Consider the following 18,699-nt stretch of genomic DNA (forward strand, 5'->3'; position numbering starts at 1 on the left):
CTCCATCTATGACAGGAAGAGCTCACCTGTATCTCAACACACTGAACACACCCGTGTTGAATAGGACCGGACTAAACACTTTTTTTCTGCTTACCTGGTTCTGATTACTCACAGGTGAGTCACATCAATGAAGACTATTGCATAATATAGAATATTATTATTCTATATATTATAGGATAATGACCATTATGTAAATAACTTTAATTATGTAGCCTTGATTTGGCCAAGTCTTGAAGCTTGAAGCTGATAACTTTTAAGCAATTTTATTCATTGCACAATTATATCACCTCCTTGAACATGATACAATAAATCATATATTCTTTGTGCAATCCAATCCTCTAAAACAGATGTGGTATAGAAATATGTATATACGCATTCTTGAACGAGATTGACTTGTTGTGAAGCATGCTACACTCGCTGAAATTATACAAAACTCATACATTAGACTGTTTGTATTTCCTGCACCTGCTCAGCAGCATTTCATTGTCGGTAACATGTAAAAAATAAATAATAATAATAATTAACACAAGAATAGAATAATTATTGAGCAATTTCATAGGGCGTGATCCAAACACCTGAGTCACTGTAGGAGAAAACTAGGGACAAGTACATTCCCGTCATGTGACAATGAGCAACTGGTTTGTTTTGTTTTTCTGAGGTTAGAGATTGTGTACTACCAAACCCGTTTATGGTTTGACACTAACCTTGTGGAGAAGCAGGCTTCCCTAAACAGGCGTGACAACGACGTGATTTTGGAGGCAACATGAGACTATGATGACACAAATGTCAGCTGCAGCTTCTCAGTAAATGTTCCTGTCAGGTTCATTTGGTTGTTGTTTAGTAGTCACAGAAGAACACATCTTATGCAAATAAAGAAACTGGTTCAGGTCCAGGTTCATTTAACATAATTGTATATATGCAAAAAGATACATAAAAGGTGATGTAACAGAGAAAAATCTTGTTTACTTGGTTCCTGATTCCTGTAACTTCCTCCAAGGGCATGGCTTCCCTTTGTATAAAAGTATCTGCTTTGTTTCACATTACTCTCCCTTGACTTCTTTCTCTCCGTCCTTGGGATAATCAAACACACTAAATTAAATTCCAAGCTTTTAGGATTCCTGTACATAAAGGGACACGGCACTACTTTTAAACATTCATTCTCCAGCACCATACCAGTGTCTAACAGTGGTGGCACTTTACATGGGGAGGATAGGCTCATAGTAATGGCTGCAAAGGAATCAATGGAATGGTCTCAAACACATCACCTGGTTTCCATGTATTTGATACCCTTCAATTAGTTCCATTCCATTAATTATTATGAGCCCTTCTCCCCTCACCAGCCTCCTCTGGTGTCTACATTTGTGAAAATATGTATGATGAAAAGTGGTGAAGTGCTCTGTTAAAAACAGTCGATTCTGTCTTGTTGAAGGCATGGCTTCCCTCATGTCCGAGGAGCAGTTTCTGTGCTGTATCTGCCTGGACATCTTCACCAACCCCGTGTCCATCCCGTGTGGTCACAACTTCTGCCTGACCTGCATCAAAAGCTACTGGGACACCCGCGAGCACTTCGAGTGCCCCCTCTGCAAGGAGAGCTTCCGCCGTCGGCCAGAGCTACGCATCAATCACGTTTTTAAGGACATCACTGAGCACTTCCAGAGGTCCCTAAAGGTGATGTATGGCATATATTAGGTGTATACATTATACTATTATAATATAATATTTATATTATTATTTATATGATATATATTATAAAGGTCAAAGCCCAGCAGGCATATGAAGGCGATTATCAAGACATAGGAGTATTAGCGTCACAGTGTTCACCAGGGCTCGGTCCTGAGCCAGATGCAGTTTCCTGCGATGTCTGTACCGGGACGAAGCAGAGAGCTGTTAAGTCCTGTCTGGTGTGTCAGGGGTCGTACTGCGAGAACCACCTGGGGCCTCACCAGAGAGAGCCGGCCCTCCAGAGGCACAGGCTGACGGACCCAGCAACCTTCGCCACGCGAGGCCTGTGCCGGAAGCACGAGAGGCCCCTAGAGCTGTTCTGTAGGATGGACCAGACACCGGTGTGTGTGAGATGCATTGATACTGACCACAAGGGCCACAACACTATCCCTATGGAGAGAGAGAGCAAGAAGATGAGGGTAAGTTGAACATGTCCTACATAGGGAAGCATAACACAAAGTACCAGTCATAAGTTTGGACACGTCTACTCATTCAAGGGTTTTTCTTTATTTTTACTATTTTCTACATTGTAGAATAATAGTGAAGACATCAACACTATGAAATAACACACATGGAATTATGGTAACCAAAAAAGTGTTAAACAAATCCAAATATATTTTATATTTGAGATTCTTCAAAGTGGCCACCCTTTACCTTGATGACAGCTTTGCACACTCTTGGCATTCTCTCAACCAGCTTCACCTGGAATGCTTTTCCAACAGTCTTGAAGGAGTTCCCACATATGCTGAGCACTGTTGGCAGGTTTTCCTTCGCTTTGCGGTCCAACTCATCCCAAACCATCTCAATTGGGTTGAGGTCGGCTGATTGTGGAGGCCATTGTGGAGGCCAGGTCATCTGATGCAGCACCATCACTTTCCTTCTTGGTCAAATAGTCCTTATACAGCCTGGAGGTGTGTTGGTTCATTGTCCTGTTGAAAAACAAATGATAGTCCCACTAAACGCAAACCAGATGGGATGGCCTATCACTGAAGAATGCTGTGGTAGCCATACTGTTTAAGTGTGCCTTGAATTCTAAATAAATCACTGACAGTGTCACCGGGAAAGCACCACCACTCCATCACACCTCCTCCTCTATGCCTCGCGGTGGAAGTCACACACGCGAAGATCATCCATTCACCTACTCTGTGTCTCACAGTCACACGGTGGTTGGAACCAAAAATCTCAAATTTGGACTCATCAGACCAAAGGACAGATTTACACAGGTCTAATGTCAGTTGCTCGTGTTTCTTGGCCCAAGCAAATCTCTTCTTCTTATTGATGTACTTTAGTACTGATTTCTTTTGTTAGGTTCAATTCTCAGAGTAAAACCTGAATGGATATTTATGAAAGCTTAACCAAGTTTATTCTGCCCAGAGTGTCAACACAGCTGCATTCAGACAACACATGTTTCCACCACCACAAGTATATATATATTCCAATTTAGTCACTCATCCTTCTCTCCAATCCTTGCATCTGTTATGGTCCCACAGGAAGATGAAGTGATAGGATAATAAACCATTGTTTCTCCCTTAAAGGTATCTGACCTGACCTCAACCCTCTTGAGGCCTAATCCAAAGATCTCCACCAGTATCCCCTATAGCAATCCTGTGACTTCCTGTGACCCAACACATTCCAAAGCCATCTGGTTCCTACAGATAACCATTAACTTCTGATGTAAAACCAGTCTCTTTCACTTCCTTAGACAGTATACTTTCGAGTATAACAATGTTCCAAGTTTAACCAAGAATCTAACACTTTGCAGCAATTCGACCATGAAGGCCTAATTCACAGTGTCCTCTGAACAGTTGATGCTGAGATGTGTGAACTCTGTGAAGCATTTATTTAGGCTGCAATTTATGAGGCTAGTAACTCTACTGAACTTATCGAATGAAATAAAATTGTATTTGTCACGTGCCGGATACAACAAGTGAAATGATTACTTACAAGTCCCTAACAAACAATGCAGTTTAAAAAATATGGATAAGAATAAGAAATAAAAGGAACAAGTAAATAAAGAGCAGCAGTAAAATAACAATAGACTATATACAGGGGGTACCGGTACAGAGCAAATGTAAATGTGTAGAAGGGCCTAGACTTGGCACTCCGGTACTGCTTGCCGAGCGGTAGCAGAGAGAACAGTCTATGACTAGGGTAGCTGGAGTCCTTGACACTTTTCAAGGCCTTCCTCTGACACCGCCTGGTATAGAGGTCCAGGATGGCAGGAATCTTTGCCCCAGTGATGTATTGAGCCGTGCGCACTACCCTCTGTAGTGCCTGGCGGTCGGAGGCTGAGCAGTTGCCATACCAGGCAGTGATGCAACTTGTCAGGATGCTCTCGATGGTGCAGCTGTAGAAGCTTTTGAGGATCTGAGGACCCATGCCAAATCTTTTCAGTCTCCTGAAGGGGAATAGGTTTTGTCATGCCCTCTTCACGACTGTCTTGGTGTGCTTGGACAATGTTAGTTTGTTTTTGATGTGGACACTAAGGAACTTGAAGTTCTCAACCTGCTCCACTAAAGCCCCATCGATGAGAATGGGGGCGTGCTTGGGCCTCCTTTTCCTGTAGTCCTCAATCATCTCCTTTGTCTTGATTACGTTGAGGGAGTGGTTGTTGTCCTGGCACTACACGGTCAGGTCTGTGACCTCCTCCCTATAGGCTGTCTCATCATTGTCAGTGATCACTGTTGTGTCATCTGCAAACCTAATGATGGTGTTGGAGTCGTGCCTAGCCATGCAGTCATGAGTGAACAGGGAGTATAAGAGGGGACTGAGCACGCACCCCTGAGGGGCCCCTGTGTTGAGGATCAGCCTGGCGGATGTGTTGTGACCTACCCTTACCACCTGGGGACGGCCCGTCAGGAAGTCCACGATCCAGTTGCAGAGGGAGGTTTTAAGTCCCAGGGTCCATAGCTTGTTGATTTCTCTGAGGCAGAGGTAACTCTGGGTCTTCCTTTCCTGTGGTGGTCCTCATGAGAGCCAGTTTCATCATAGCACTTGATGGTTTTTGCGACTCTACTTGAAGAAACTTTCAAAGTTCCTGAAATGTTCCGGATTGATTGACCTTCATGTCTTAAAGTCATGATGGACTGTCATTTCTCTTTGCTTGTTTGAGCTTTTATTGCCGTAATATATACTTAGTCTTTTACCAAATAGGGCTATATTCTGTATACCACCCCTACCTTGTCACGACACAAATGATTGGCTCAAACTCATTAAGAAGGAAAGAAATTCCACAAATGTACTTTTAATAAGGCACACCTGTTAATTGAAATGCATTCCAGGTGACTACCTCATGATGCTGGTTGAGAGAATGCCAAGAGTGTGCAAAGCTGTCATCAAGGCAAAAGGTGGCTACTTTGAAGAATCTCAAATATAACATTGATTTTGATTTGTTTAACACTTTTTTGGTGACTACATAGTTCCATATGTGTCATTTCATAGCTCTGATGTCTTCGCTATTATTCTACAATGTAGAACATTGTATAAATAAAGAAAAACCCTTGAATGAGTAGGTGTGTCCAAACTTTTGACTAGTACTGTAAAATAAGCCTTACATATTATATTTAATCAAAAACGCCTGTGGGGGTATGGTGTATGGCCAAAATACCACGGTTAAGGCCATTCTTTGGCAAGACGCAACTCAGAGTGCCTGGATACAGCTCTTCGTCGTGGTGTATTGGCCATATACCACAACCCCCTGAGGTGCCTTATTGCTATTATAAATTGCTTAACGATGTAATTAGAGCAGTAAAAATAAATATTTTGTCATACCCTTGGTCAGCCAATCAGCATTCAGGGTTTGAACCACCTAGTTCATAATAAAACATAATGCCTGCAGGCTTTAAATATAGTGTTACCAAATTGTGTCTTGTATTAAAGTTTAGCAGACCAGTCCTACAGTTTTTTCTTCACAGACTCAGATGAAGAAGACTGAAGGAGATATGTTGAAGATGGTTCAGGACAGACTGAGGAAGATGGATGAGATCAAACACTCAGTGGAGCTCAGCAAAGTGAGTTCTTAGGATAAGCATCCTGACTGTTGTGGGGTACCCCAAGGCTCAACTCTGGGTCCTCTGAATTTGTAATATTTCAAACTGTTTCAATATTTCAAACTGGCCAACACAAAATTCTAAAATATACACTCTCTATTTGACAACAAAATGCCAGACTTGCTTCTGTTCTCAAGATGGGAAAATTTCACCCTCCCTCTCTTACATCGGCGTCACTAAAAGGTGCCGTCATCTCCACCACAAGTACAACGAACAATGGAAGACTGGGGCAAGCGGCCAATGTAGAAATCACTCTGTCATTTCCTGGTTGCTATAATTTGGCACTCTTCACTCAATTTCAGTTTAGGTGAGAACACAAGGACTAAATAATGTAGGCAATCATTATAGTATCTAAATCACTGTGAAATATATTTTCCATAACCAAAAATATTGTTTTTATGCTTGTTTGAAATTAAAGTAGTCTCCACCATGGTTCATGCTATCCGGGATCCTTGGGATATCGGATAGCACTAACCTCTCCACTTTGTTGCGGGGAAATTGAATGCAGGGGAGGTGGAAGATTTGTTTATATCCAGCTGAAGAGTTGTTGCAAGTCACCTAGCTTCCACATGGGTGAAACATTCTACATGTAGCACCTTTAAAACCTCTTAAGGATTGGACACTTTGTCAGTAGAGTGAGTTCTTATGATAAGCATCCTGACTGTCATTGTTTTCATCTATGTGGTGTACTCCAGGGGTCAACTCTGGGTCCTCTGCAGTTTTATTTAATCAATATGTTTGTTTTTTATGAATATACATTAGCAAGACAATTCATTCACAACCATTGTCTTTAATATTCAATTATTTTTTCCTTTGTTTGGTCTTGTAGATAAGTGCTGAAAAAGAGATTGAGGGTAGTGTACTAGCCTTTAGCAAACTGGTGTGCTCCATCGAGAGAAGCCAGGCTGAGCTCATCGAGGTGATTGAGGAGAAGCAGAAAGCAGCAGAGAGGCGCGCTGAAGGGCTCATCAATGAGCTGGAGCGGGAAATCATTGAACTACAGAGAAGAAGCACTGAGCTGGAGCAGCTCTCACACACAGAGGACCATCTCCACTTCCTACAGGTCAATGTCATTTATCTTAATACTGACACATTGATATAACATGTGATGTTGTACAATGACCCTGCCTTTCTTAATTTCCACTCTGAGGGGATAAATACATTTGAATCTAATTTAATTCATTTTAATTGAATGTTATACTCTTTTGTAGAGTTTTCCCTCTCTCTCCACTCCTCCACCCACCCAGGACTGGTCTGAGATCAGTGTATACTCCGATCTATGTGTGGACACTGTGAGGGCTGCTATGTCTCAGCTTGTGGACACCTGCAGAGACTTCGAAAATAGATTATGTGAAGAGGGTTAGTATTTTTACTGCTGTAAAATGTATTAAGCATATATTATATGCTATATTCACTAATGTTGCAACAAGGTTTTTATTGTTAACACTTATTCATTCTTATTCCAGAGCTGAGGAGAACCCAGCAATATGCAGGCGAGTCAATGCTTGTGTGTGTAAATGAATGAGTGAATCATTTAATCAGTCAATAAATTAACCAATCAATCAATGAATCAATTGATACATTATTGTGTAAATAAGATTATGACTCAAGTACATACCATTGAAATGTCATGTTTCAAAACATACATATCTTACATTTAACTTACATAACTTACGTATAATAACTTTGACCTTCCACAGTGGACGTCACTCTGGATCCAGTCACAGCCGCCTCGTGGCTCGTCCTGTCCTCCGATGGGAAGCAGGTGAGTCTGGGATACCAGCAGAACCACTCCCTTCCTGCTGACCCTCGGAGGTTTGACTCCTGCGTCTGTGTGCTGGGAAAGCAAGGCTTTGCCACCGGGAGGCACTACTGGGTAGTCCAGGTAGGTGATGATTTAAAAAGCAAACTAATCTAAACTAACCAACGTGAGCTTTGGCGCAACCAAAAATACTATGAACATTATATGAGAATAGGCATGACTCTCCCTCTCAACATTACAGTGCATGGAGAAGAAACATTTTACATTTAACTGCTGTCTGTCTACCCCTGCTCTTCAGGTGGGCGACAAGACAGACTGGGATGTGGGCGTGGCTAAAGAGTCTGTCAACAGGAAGGGGAGTGTCACGGTGAGGCCGGACCAAGGCTACTGGGCTATGTGCCGGAGGAAAGGCAGCCATCTTAGCGCATGTGCCGGGCCATCTGTCCCCCTTCACCTGAGAAAGAGGCCGCGGAAGGTTGGGGTGTTTGTGGATTTCGAGGAGGGATTGGTCTCCTTTTACAATATGGAGGCGAAGGCTCATATTTATAGTTACAGGGGATGCGGCTTCACTGAGACACTGTATCCGTATTTTAACCCCTGTCTCCATGACGACGGGAAGAACACCGCCCCATTGGTTATCTGTTCTGTGGAAGGGGAGGCGGGGCCTATACAGGAAGTTGTGAGGTCTAAGATCCCGCCTGCGGCTCTGGCGTTCGCTGGGAGGAGCCGTCAATCATCTGTTGGCTCTGTTTCGCAACACTTCTGAGGCTGTTATCTGACAAGTGACTTTGAGAGATACTTATGAAAAATGCTACCTGTGTTGATGGACAGAACCAATGACAGAAGCATAAAAGTTAAATTATGATTTTGTATCCAGATTTGGTAGAATTGATTCTTATATTTCATAGCTTAATGCAAAACATGTGGAACTAAAAATCACCTTGAGATTGTTTTCTTACTAGCTTTCTACATTTTGAGGAGAAAGAAAGAAATGAGAGGATAGAGAGAAAAGGGAGGAGTGTAGAACAGGTAGGCGGTTGCGGGCAAAAGCAAACAGACATTGTACGTGATGCTCGTGTATGTGATACGATTAAATGTTTGTTTGAACACAGGGGTTCCCTGAGAGAGAAAGAGAGCAGGGTTAGAAAGAGGGAAAGGAGGGAGAGAGAGATGTGAATGAGAGAAAGAGGGCAGGGTTAGAGAGAGGGAAACGAGAGTGAGGAAAGGAGGGAGAGAGCGAGAGGGTGGGGTGTAGAGAGCATGTGAGAGTGAGAGAATGCTAGACAGGGAGGGAAAAGTGAGAGAAAAGAAACAGAAAAAGGAGTAACTTCCTCGTTGCTACATGAAAACATAGAAATACAATTTATTGCAAAGGTAAGATTTAAGATTTAGATTTCAACTGTTGTAAAGTTTTAATTCCCAATGTTGTATCATTAATTTGATCAAAATTGGTAATGTGGGGGAAATGTTTTTGAAGACATTATTGTTATGATCATAATAGCATATTTCTGTCACTTTACTGCTCTGTTTGATTAACATCTTTCTGTAATAAACTCACTTTGTGAATAAAGAGACTTTTCCCCAAGGTGCAAGTAGCCTTCTCTAGGATTGTACATTTGTACGTTTTTAAACAATGTACTTCTATGGTGGAGTCAGATAAAGTCACCCAGATATTATCTTTACAATCCATTAAATTCCAAGGACATCACTAATATAGACCAGTGGATGCAGTTTGGCGCAATTTCATATATACATGAATATATGGAATTGCCTACGTGCTTGAATACACGCACAATTGTGTGTGCGGCACTATACTGTGTGTGTGTGTGTGTGTGTGTGAGCACATGTGTGTATGTGACAGGAGTGTGTATCCCACAGATGGTTGCTCAGTAGTGATGATGCATTCCTTTCCTCCCCCCTCCTCTCCTCCCTCTCTCCTCCTCTTCTTCCCTCTCCTCCTCCTTGCCTCCCCTCTTCCTGTGTCCAGATGGCTTCGATAGCCTCAGCCACCTCCCCCTCCCTCTCTATCTCTTCAAGCCAATCCATTAGCTCATTTCTTCTTCAACCTCCTCCTTCTCTCCTCCGCATCCCTCACTTATATCTCCATCTATACAACCTGTACAGTAGACGCTACTCCTTAGAAGCTGCTTTAATATCATTACTTAACCCTGACATCAAACTATAAATTCCATCAATGCATTTCATTTCGGCCTGCTTCCAGGGTTAGTTTAGAATACTATGATTCTAAGACTATAGACTATCTTCCTCTGTAAATCAGTGTTCATTGTCAATCTCTCTTCTGAAGGGTTATTTAAGTGATAACGCCAGAGAAGCCGGTGTTTGGAGGATATGTTGGCACGGGTTAGGCCCGAGACGAGTTGAGGGTCGGCAAACCATGCCAATACTCTGCATCGTCCAAACACCGGCTTCAATTTTTTCACGTTTTGATAAGTCACAGCCTTATTCTAAAATGGATTCAATACATTTTTTTCCTGATCAATCTACACACAATACCCCATAATGACGAAGCAAGTTTTTTTTTTAATTTTGGAAATGTATAATAAAAAAAAAATGAAATACCTAATAACAGAAAAAACGTTTTTGCTTCGTCATTATGGGGTATTGTGTGTAGATTGATCAGGAATTTTTTTTATTGAATCCAAAGACCTGTATCTTCAATAGGGGCTGAGTTGAAAAACTACAAACCTCAGATTTCCCACTTCCTGGTTGGATTTTTCTCCGGTTTTTGCTTGCCATATGAGTTCTGTTAAACTCACAGACATCATTCAAACAGTTTTAGAAACTTCAGAGTTTCTATCCAATACTACTAATAATATGCATATATTAGCATCTGGGACAGAGTAGGAGGCAGTTCACTCTGGGCACACTATTCATCCAAAAGTGAAAATGCTGCCCCCTATCCCAAAAAGGTTAACATAAGAATTCAGACCCTTTGCTATAAGACTCAAAATTGAGCTCAGGTGCATCCTGTTTCCAAAGACCATCCATGAGATGTTTATAAAACTTGATTGGAGTCCACCTGTGGGAAGTGCAATTGATTGGACATGATTTGGAAAGGCACACACCTGTCTATATAAGGTCCCACAGTTGACAGTGCATGTGAGAGCAAAAACCAAGCCACGAGGTTGATGGAATTGATCTGTAGAGCTCCCGAAACAGGATTGTGTTCTGGCACAGATCTGGGTACAAAGACCTGTCTTTTGCATTGAAAGTCCCCAAGAACACAGTTGCCTCCATTATTCTTAAATGGAAGAAGATTGGAACCACCATGACTCTTCCTAGAGCTGGCCACCCAGCTAAACTGAGCAATCGGGGGAGAAGGGCCTTGGACAGGGAGGTGACTAAGAACCCAATGGTCACTCTGACATAGCTCCAGAGTTCCTCTGTGGAAATGGGAGAACCTTTCAGAAGGACAGCCATCTCTGCAGCACTCCACCAATCAGGCCTTTATGGTAGAGTGGCCAGACAGAAGCCACTCCTCAGTAAAAGTTTGCCAAATGGCAGCTAAAGGATGCTCAGACCATGAGAAACAAGATTCTCTGGTCTGATGAAACCAAGATTGAACTCTTTGGCCTGAATGCCAAGTGTCACGTCTGGAGGAAACCAGGCACCGCTCATCACCTGGCCAATAGCAACTCTATGGTAAAGCATGGTGGTAGCATCATGCTTTGGGGATGTTTTTCAGCGGCAGGAACTGGGAGACTAGTCAGGATCGAGGGACAGATGAATGGAGAAAAGTACAGAGAGATCCTTGATGAATACCTGCTCTAGAGTTCTCAGGACCTCAGACTGGGGCGAAGATTCCTTTCACAGCCAAGACAATGCAGGAGTGGCTTCGGGACAAGTCTCTGAATGTTTTTGAGTGGCCCAGCCAGAGCCCGGATTTGAACCCGATCAAACATCTCTGGAGAGATCTGAAAATAGCTGTGCAGCGATGCTCCCCATCCAACATGATAGAGCTTGAGAGGATCTGCAGAGAAGAATGGAAGAAACTCCCCAAATACAGGTGTACCAAGCTTGTAGCGTCATACACAAGAAGACTTTAGGCTGCATTCACTGCCAACGATGCTTAAACAAAGTACTGAGTAAAGGGTCTGAATACTTATGTAAATGTGATATTTCCGTTTATTCATTTTTTTTGGCAAAAAAAAAACTGTTTTTGCTTTGTCATTACTGGGTAGTGTATGTGGATTGATGAGGGGGGGAAATAATTTAATACATTTTAGAATAAGGCTGTAACGTAACAAAATGTGGTCAAGGGGTCTGAATACTTTCCGAATGCACTGTATCCATAAAAATGATGCCATCGACAGGCTGAGAAAAGCTGCCTGCCTGTCTGTCTCATCCCAACTCCCGACACGTTCATTACTATGGGACAGCTGGAGATTGAAGTTTAAAATTTAAACAATTTTACATATGTCGGAGAGACAGAAAGCAAGGTTTATACAAATCTGCACTGTTGAAAACTAAATGTTAGTCTAACAGAAATGGGAGATAATGTCTAGATGCTTATCATAGGGGAGATCAAGTTTATAACTTCTCTGACTGGGCTGATGGATTGTGCTGTGAGATGGAAAAGAGTAAATAGGCATTTTAACATCATAGATTTAGACTGTGGTAGCTTGTGGCTAGTATGTGGCTAGAATGTGGATTAACCAATCAGCATCAAGGATTAAACCCAGCTGTTGTATAATCTAGGATACTCTTGTTCATGAAGTATTAGATGTCTACAACAAGTGCATATACAGTGGGGAGAACAAGTATTTGATACACTGCCGATTTTGCAGGTTTTCCTACTTACAAAGCATGTAGAGGTCTGTAATTTTTATCATAGGTACACTTCAACTGTGAGAGACGGAATCTAAAAATCCAGAAAGTCACATTGTATGATTTTTAAGTAATTAATTTGCATTTTATTGCATGACATAAGTATTTGATACATCAGAAAAGCAGAACTTAATATTTGGTACAGAAACCTTTGTTTGCAATTACAGAGATCATACGTTTCCTGTAGTTCTTGACCAGGTTTGCACACACTGCAGCAGGGATTTTGGCCCTTTGATTTTGGCCCATTGTGGAGAGGTTGGAGTCTGTTTGATTGAGTGTGTGGACAGGTGTCTTTTATACAGGTAACAAGTTCAAACAAGTGCAGTTAATACAGGTAATGAGTGGAGAAGATGAGGGCTTCTTAAAGAAAAACTAACAGGTCTATGAGAGCTGGCATTCTTACTGGTTTGTAGGTGACAAAATACTTATGTCATGCAATAAAATGCAAATGAATTACTTAGAAATTATACAATGTGATTTTCTGGATTTTTGTTTTAGATTCCGTCTCTCACAGTTGAAGTGTACCTATGATAAAAATGACAGACCTCTACATGCTTTGTAAGTAGGAAAACCTGCAAAATCGGCAGTGTATCAAATACTTGTTCTCCCCACTGTATTTATCTACTACAGGGTCAAGGTTGAGGAGGACCACCTGACCACCTGACTCCACAGCTCCCAACTGACAGAGGGACAGAGAGAGATGCACACCTGTTCATTTGGAACACTCAGACATGTGTTACTAATCTGGTAACACAGGTTGGGGACCTGGACAAATTTGGCTGCAAGAGGGGCTGGATCAAAGCCACAGCCCAAAGGTGCGTTCCAAGGGATCGGGCATCTACCATCCACTATTCAGATTCAGTGGGTTTGGATCAATTGACCCTCTGAGTTTCAACCTTCTCACAGATTCTGGAAGGATTTAAACTATGATTTAGCGGATTACTGTGTGGTTGAGACAAGAAGACTGCAAAAACAGACATTGGTTTACTGGAATTTGTCATATCTTCACAAAGGATTGTTTTTTTTTACTGAAACTGTGTGTGGAAACTGACATTTTCAATTGTCAAAACAGATAAACTAACATCCCCAGAACACCCAAGAGTTCACAACCGTTTCAGACAATATGCACTGCCTTCCTCTTCCTTGTTCATCTTTGCCCCGCCCCATAATGTCCGTAAGCCCCACCTTGTTCCTTGGACTAATTCTGTTCCTCCAATTTGGTCCCCCGAGGGCCAGGGCTCAGAATGACACTGAGCCAATCGTGTTGGAGGGGAAGTGCCTGGTGGTTTGTGACTCCACCCCCTCATCGGAACCTTCGGGTAACGCTCTGGGGATGTCGGTGCGGTCGGGGACTGGTCGAGTGGCATTCTCCGCTGTCAGGAACACCAACCACGAACCCTCAGAGATGAGCAACCGTACTATGACCATATATTTTGACCAGGTTAGTGAGTGTGACAATAAAACATTAACATCCAGGATACTGAATACCTATACTGGCCAAAAGTGAGCGACAAATTTCACCACCAACTGTACGTCAATGAGAGCTTAAGGTAAACTGCTACACCAACTGATTCATCATCTCGCTCTTTCTCTCTGCCTCCGCCTGCTCCCTCTTTCTCTCTGTCTCTCTCTCCTTTACATCTTCTCCCCCCACCCCTCTCTGTCTCTCTCTCCTTTACATCTTCTCCCCCCACCCCTCTCTGTCTCTCTCTCCTTTACATCTTCTCCCCCCACCCCTCTCTGTCTCTCTCTTCTTTACATCTTCTCCCCCCACCCCTCTCTGTCTCTCTCTCCTTTACATCTTCTCCCCCCACCCCTCTCTGTCTCTCTCTCCTTTACATCTTCTCCCCCCACCCCTCTCTGTCTCTCTCTTCTTTACTTATTCTCCCCCCACCCCTCTCTGTCTCTCTCTCCTTTACATCTTCTCCCCCTCTCCGTCTCGCTCTCCTTTACATCTTCTTCACCGCCCCTCTCCGTCTCTCTCTTCTTTACATCTTCTCCCCCCACCCCTCTCTGTCTCTCTCTCCTTTACATCTTCTCCCCCCACCCCTCTCTGTCTCTCTCTCCTTTACATCTTCTCCCCCCGCCCTTCTCCGTCTCTCTCTCCTTTACATCTTCTCCCCCCACCCCTCTCTGTCTCTCTCTCCTTTACATCTTCTCCCCCCACCCCTCTACGTCTCTCTCTTCTTTACATCTTCTCCCCCACCCCTCTACGTCTCTCTCTCCTTTACATCTTCTCCCCCCACCCCTCTCTGTCTCTCTCTCCTTTACATCTTCTCCCCCCACCCCTCTCTGTCTCTCTCTCCTTTACATCTTCTCCCCCCACCCCTCTACGTCTCTCTCTTCTTTACATATTCTCTACCCCACCCCTCTACGTCTCTCTCTCCTTTACATCTTCTCCCCCCACCCCTCTACGTCTCTCTCTTCTTTACATCTTCTCCCCCCACCCCTCTCTGTCTCTCTCTCCTTTACATCTTCTCCCCCCACCCCTCTACGTCTCTCTCTTCTTTACTTCTTCTTCCCCCGCCCCTCTCCGTCTCTCTCTTCTTTACATCTTCTCCCCCCACCCCTCTACGTCTCTCTCTTCTTTACATCTTCTCCCCCCACCCCTCTCTGTCTCTCTCTCCTTTACATCTTCTCCCCCCACCCCTCTACGTCTCTCTCTTCTTTACTTCTTCTCCCCCCACCCCTCTCTGTCTCTCTCTCCTTTACATCTTCTTCCCCCGCCCCTCTCCGTCTCTCTCTTCTTTACATCTTCTCCCCCCGCCCCTCTCTGTCTCTCTCTTCTTTACATCTTCTCCCCCCGCCCCGCCCCGCCCCTCTCTCTCTCTCTTCTTTACTTCTTCTCCCCCCACCCCTCTCTGTCTCTCTCTTCTTTACTTATTCTCCCCCCACCCCTCTCTGTCTCTCTCTCTTCTTTACTTCTTCTCCCCCCACCCCTCTCTGTCTCTCACTCTTCTTTACATCTTCTCCCCCCACCCCTCTCTGTCTCTCTCTCTTCTTTACATCTTCTCCCCCACCCATCTCTGTCTCTCTCTTCTTTACTTCTTCTCCCCCCACCCCTCTCTGTCTCTCTCTTCTTTACATCTTCTCCCCCACCCCTCTACGTCTCTCTCTTCTTTACATCTTCCCCCCCCACCCCTCTACGTCTCTCTCTTCTTTACTTCTTCTCCCCCCACCTCTCTACGTCTCTCTCTTCTTTACATCTTCTCCCCCCACCCCTCTCTGTCCCTCTCTTCTTTACATCTTCTCCCCCCACCCCTCTACGTCTCTCTCTTCTTTACATCTTCTCCCCCACCCCTCTCTGTCTCTCTCTTCTTTACATCTTCTCCCCCACCCCTCTCTGTCTCTCTCTTCTTTACATCTTCTCCCCCCACCCCTCTCTGTCTCTCTCTTCTTTACATCTTCTCCCCCCACCCCTCTACGTCTCTCTCTTCTTTACTTCTTCTCCCCCCACCCCTCTCTGTCTCTCTCTTCTTTACATCTTCTCCCCCCACCCCTCTCTGTCTCTCTCTTCTTTACATCTTCTCCCCCACCCCTCTCTGTCTCTCTCTTCTTTACATCTTCTCCCCCACCCCTCTCTGTCTCTCTCTTCTTTACATCTTCTCCCCCCACCCCTCTACGTCTCTCTCTTCTTTACAGCTTCTCCTCCCACCCCTCTACGTCTCTCTCTTCTTTACATCTTCTCCCCCCACCCCTCTCTGTCTCTCTCTTCTTTACATCTTCTCCCCACACCCCTCTACGTCTCTCTCTTCTTTACATCTTCTCCCCCACCCCTCTCTGTCTCTCTCTTCTTTACGTCTTCTCCCCCCACCCCTCTCTGTCTCTCTCTTCTTTACATCTTCTCCCCCACCCCTCTCTGTCTCTCTCTTCTTTACATCTTCTCCCCCCACCCCTCTCTGTCTCTCTCTTCTTTACATCTTCTCCTCCCACCCCTCTCTGTTTCTCTCTTCTTTACTTCTTCTCCCCCCACCCCTCTCTGTCTCTCTCTTCTTTACATCTTCTCCCCCCACCCCTCTCCGTCTCTCTCTTCTTTACATCTTCTCCTCCCACCCCTCTCTGTCTCTCTCTTCTTTACATCTTCTCCCCCCACCCCTCTCTGTCTCTCTCTCTTATTTACATCTTCTCCCCCCACCCCCCTCTGTCTCTCTCTTCTTTGCTTCTTCTCCCCCCACCCCTCTCCGTCTCTCTCTTCTTTACATCTTCTCCTCCCACCCCTCTCTGTCTCTCTCTTCTTTACATCTTTTCCCCCCACCCCTCTCTGTTTCTCTCTCTTCTTTACTTCTTCTCCCCCCACCCCTCTCTGTCTCTCTCTCTTCTTTACATCTTCTCCCCCCACCCCTCTCTGTCTCTCTCTCTTCTTTACATCTTCTCCCCCACCCCTCTCTGTCTCTCTCTTCTTTACTTCTTCTCCCCCCACCCCTCTCTGTCTCTCTGTTCTTTACAACTCCTCCCCCACCCCTCTCCGTCTCTCTCTTCTTTACTTCTTCTCCCCCCACCCCTCTCTGTGTCTCTCTTCTTTACATCTTCTCCCCCCACCCCTCTACGTCTCTCTCTTCTTTACTTCTTCTCCCCCCACCCCTCTACGTCTCTCTCTTCTTTACATCTTCTCCCCCCACCCCTCTCTGTCTCTCTCTTCTTTAAATCTTCTCCCCCCACCCCTCTACGTCTCTCTCTTCTTTACATCTTCTCCCCCCATCCCTCTCTGTCTCTCTCTTCCTTACATCTTCTCCCCCCACCCCTCTCTGTCTCTCTCTTCTTTACATCTTCTCCCCCACCCCTCTCTGTCTCTCTCTTCTTTACATCTTCTCCCCCCACCCCTCTACGTCTCTCTCTTCTTTACTTCTTCTCCCCCACCCCTCTCTGTCTCTCTCTTCTTTACATCTTCTCCCCCCACCCCTCTCTGTCTCTCTCTTCTTTACATCTTCTCCCCCACCCCTCTCTGTCTCTCTCTTCTTTACATCTTCTCCCCCACCCCTCTCTGTCTCTCTCTTCTTTACATCTTCTCCCCCCACCCCTCTCTGTCTCTCTCTTCTTTACATCTTCTCCCCCCACCCCTCTCTGTCTCTCTCTGTTCTTTACATCTTCTCCCCCACCCCTCTCTGTCTCTCTCTTCTTTACTTCTTCTCCCCCACCCCTCTCTGTCTCTCTGTTCTTTACAACTCCTCCCCCACCCCTCTCCGTCTCTCTCTTCTTTACTTCTTCTCCCCCACCCCTCTCTGTGTCTCTCTTCTTTACATCTTCTCCCCCACCCCTCTATGTCTCTCTCTTCTTTACTTCTTCTCCCCCCACCCCTCTACGTCTCTCTCTTCTTTACATCTTCTCCCCCCACCCCTCTCTGTCTCTCTCTTCTTTACATCTTCTCCCCCCACCCCTCTCTGTCTCTCTCTTCTTTACATCTTCTCCCCCCACCCCTCTACGTCTCTCTCTTCTTTACATCTTCTCCCCCACCCCTCTCTGTCTCTCTCTTCTTTACATCTTCTCCCCCCACCCCTCTCTGTCTCTCTCTTCTTTACATCTTCTCCCCCCACCCCTCTCTGTCTCTCTCTCTTCTTTACATCTTCTCCCCCACCCCTCTCTGTCTCTCTCTTCTTTACTTCTTCTCCCCCCACCCCTCTCTGTCTCTCTGTTCTTTACAACTCCTCCCCCACCCCTCTCCGTCTCTCTCTTCTTTACTTCTTCTCCCCCCACCCCTCTCTGTGTCTCTCTTCTTTACATCTTCTCCCCCACCCCTCTACGTCTCTCTCTTCTTTACTTCTTCTCCCCCCACCCCTCTACGTCTCTCTCTTCTTTACATCTTCTCCCCCCACCCCTCTCTGTCTCTCTCTTCTTTACATCTTCTCCCCCACCCCTCTACGTCTCTCTCTTCTTTACATCTTCTCCCCCCACCCCTCTCTGTCTCTCTCTTCCTTACATCTTCTCCCCCCACCCCTCTCTGTCTCTCTCTTCTTTACATCTTCTCCCCCCACCCCTCTCTGTCTCTCTCTTCTTTACATCTTCTCCCCCCACCCCTCTACGTCTCTCTCTTCTTTACTTCTTCTCCCCCCACCCCTCTCTGTCTCTCTCTTCTTTACATCTTCTCCCCCCACCCCTCTCGGTCTCTCTCTTCTTTACATCTTCTCCCCCACCCCTCTCTGTCTCTCTCTTCTTTACTTCTTCTCCCCCACCCCTCTCTGTCTCTCTCTCCTTTACATCTTCTCCCCCCACCCCTCTCTGTCTCTCTCTCTTCTTTACATCTTCTCCTCCCACCCCTCTCTGTCTCTCTCTTCTTTACATCGTCTCCCCCCAACCCTCTCTGTCTCTCTCTCTTCTTTACAT

The 18,699-nt window shown here is 44.9% G+C and overlaps 2 protein-coding genes across 2 annotated transcripts in view; both read left to right on the forward strand.

Moving 5' to 3' along the window:
- LOC110531499 (nuclear factor 7, brain) lies at positions 1-9,118 on the forward strand. Its single transcript, XM_021614708.2, has 9 exons — positions 1-114; positions 1,430-1,668; positions 1,755-2,141; positions 5,637-5,732; positions 6,601-6,834; positions 6,983-7,130; positions 7,238-7,264; positions 7,472-7,656; positions 7,832-9,118. Exons 2-9 carry the CDS (start codon positions 1,432-1,434, stop codon positions 8,297-8,299), a joined length of 1,782 nt encoding a protein of 593 aa, XP_021470383.2. The 5' UTR covers positions 1-114; positions 1,430-1,431; the 3' UTR covers positions 8,300-9,118.
- Positions 8,785-18,699, forward strand: part of LOC110531508 (cerebellin-1) — a 25,167-nt gene continuing 15,252 nt past the window's right edge. Inside the window, exons 1-2 of the mRNA XM_036987372.1 lie at positions 8,785-8,907; positions 13,012-13,822. Coding sequence (XP_036843267.1) covers positions 13,505-13,822 — 318 coding nt within the window. The 5' untranslated portion in view covers positions 8,785-8,907; positions 13,012-13,504. The remainder of the gene's footprint in view (positions 8,908-13,011; positions 13,823-18,699) is intronic.

The sequence above is a fragment of the Oncorhynchus mykiss genome, chromosome 9 (genome assembly GCF_013265735.2).
Source record: "Oncorhynchus mykiss isolate Arlee chromosome 9, USDA_OmykA_1.1, whole genome shotgun sequence".
Classification (NCBI taxonomy): domain Eukaryota; kingdom Metazoa; phylum Chordata; class Actinopteri; order Salmoniformes; family Salmonidae; genus Oncorhynchus; species Oncorhynchus mykiss.

What these genes read in the sequence shown, in the direction of transcription:
- LOC110531499 (XM_021614708.2), top strand. Translation starts at nt 1,432, where the DNA reads ATGGCTTCCCTCATGTCCGAGGAGCAGTTTCTGTGCTGTATCTGCCTG. An exon ending in AAATAGATTATGTGAAGAGG is followed by an intron (nt 7,131 to 7,237) that starts GTTAGTATTTTT and finishes TTCTTATTCCAG; the next exon opens with AGCTGAGGAGAACCCAGCAA. An exon ending in GGCACTACTGGGTAGTCCAG is followed by an intron (nt 7,657 to 7,831) that starts GTAGGTGATGAT and finishes CCTGCTCTTCAG; the next exon opens with GTGGGCGACAAGACAGACTG.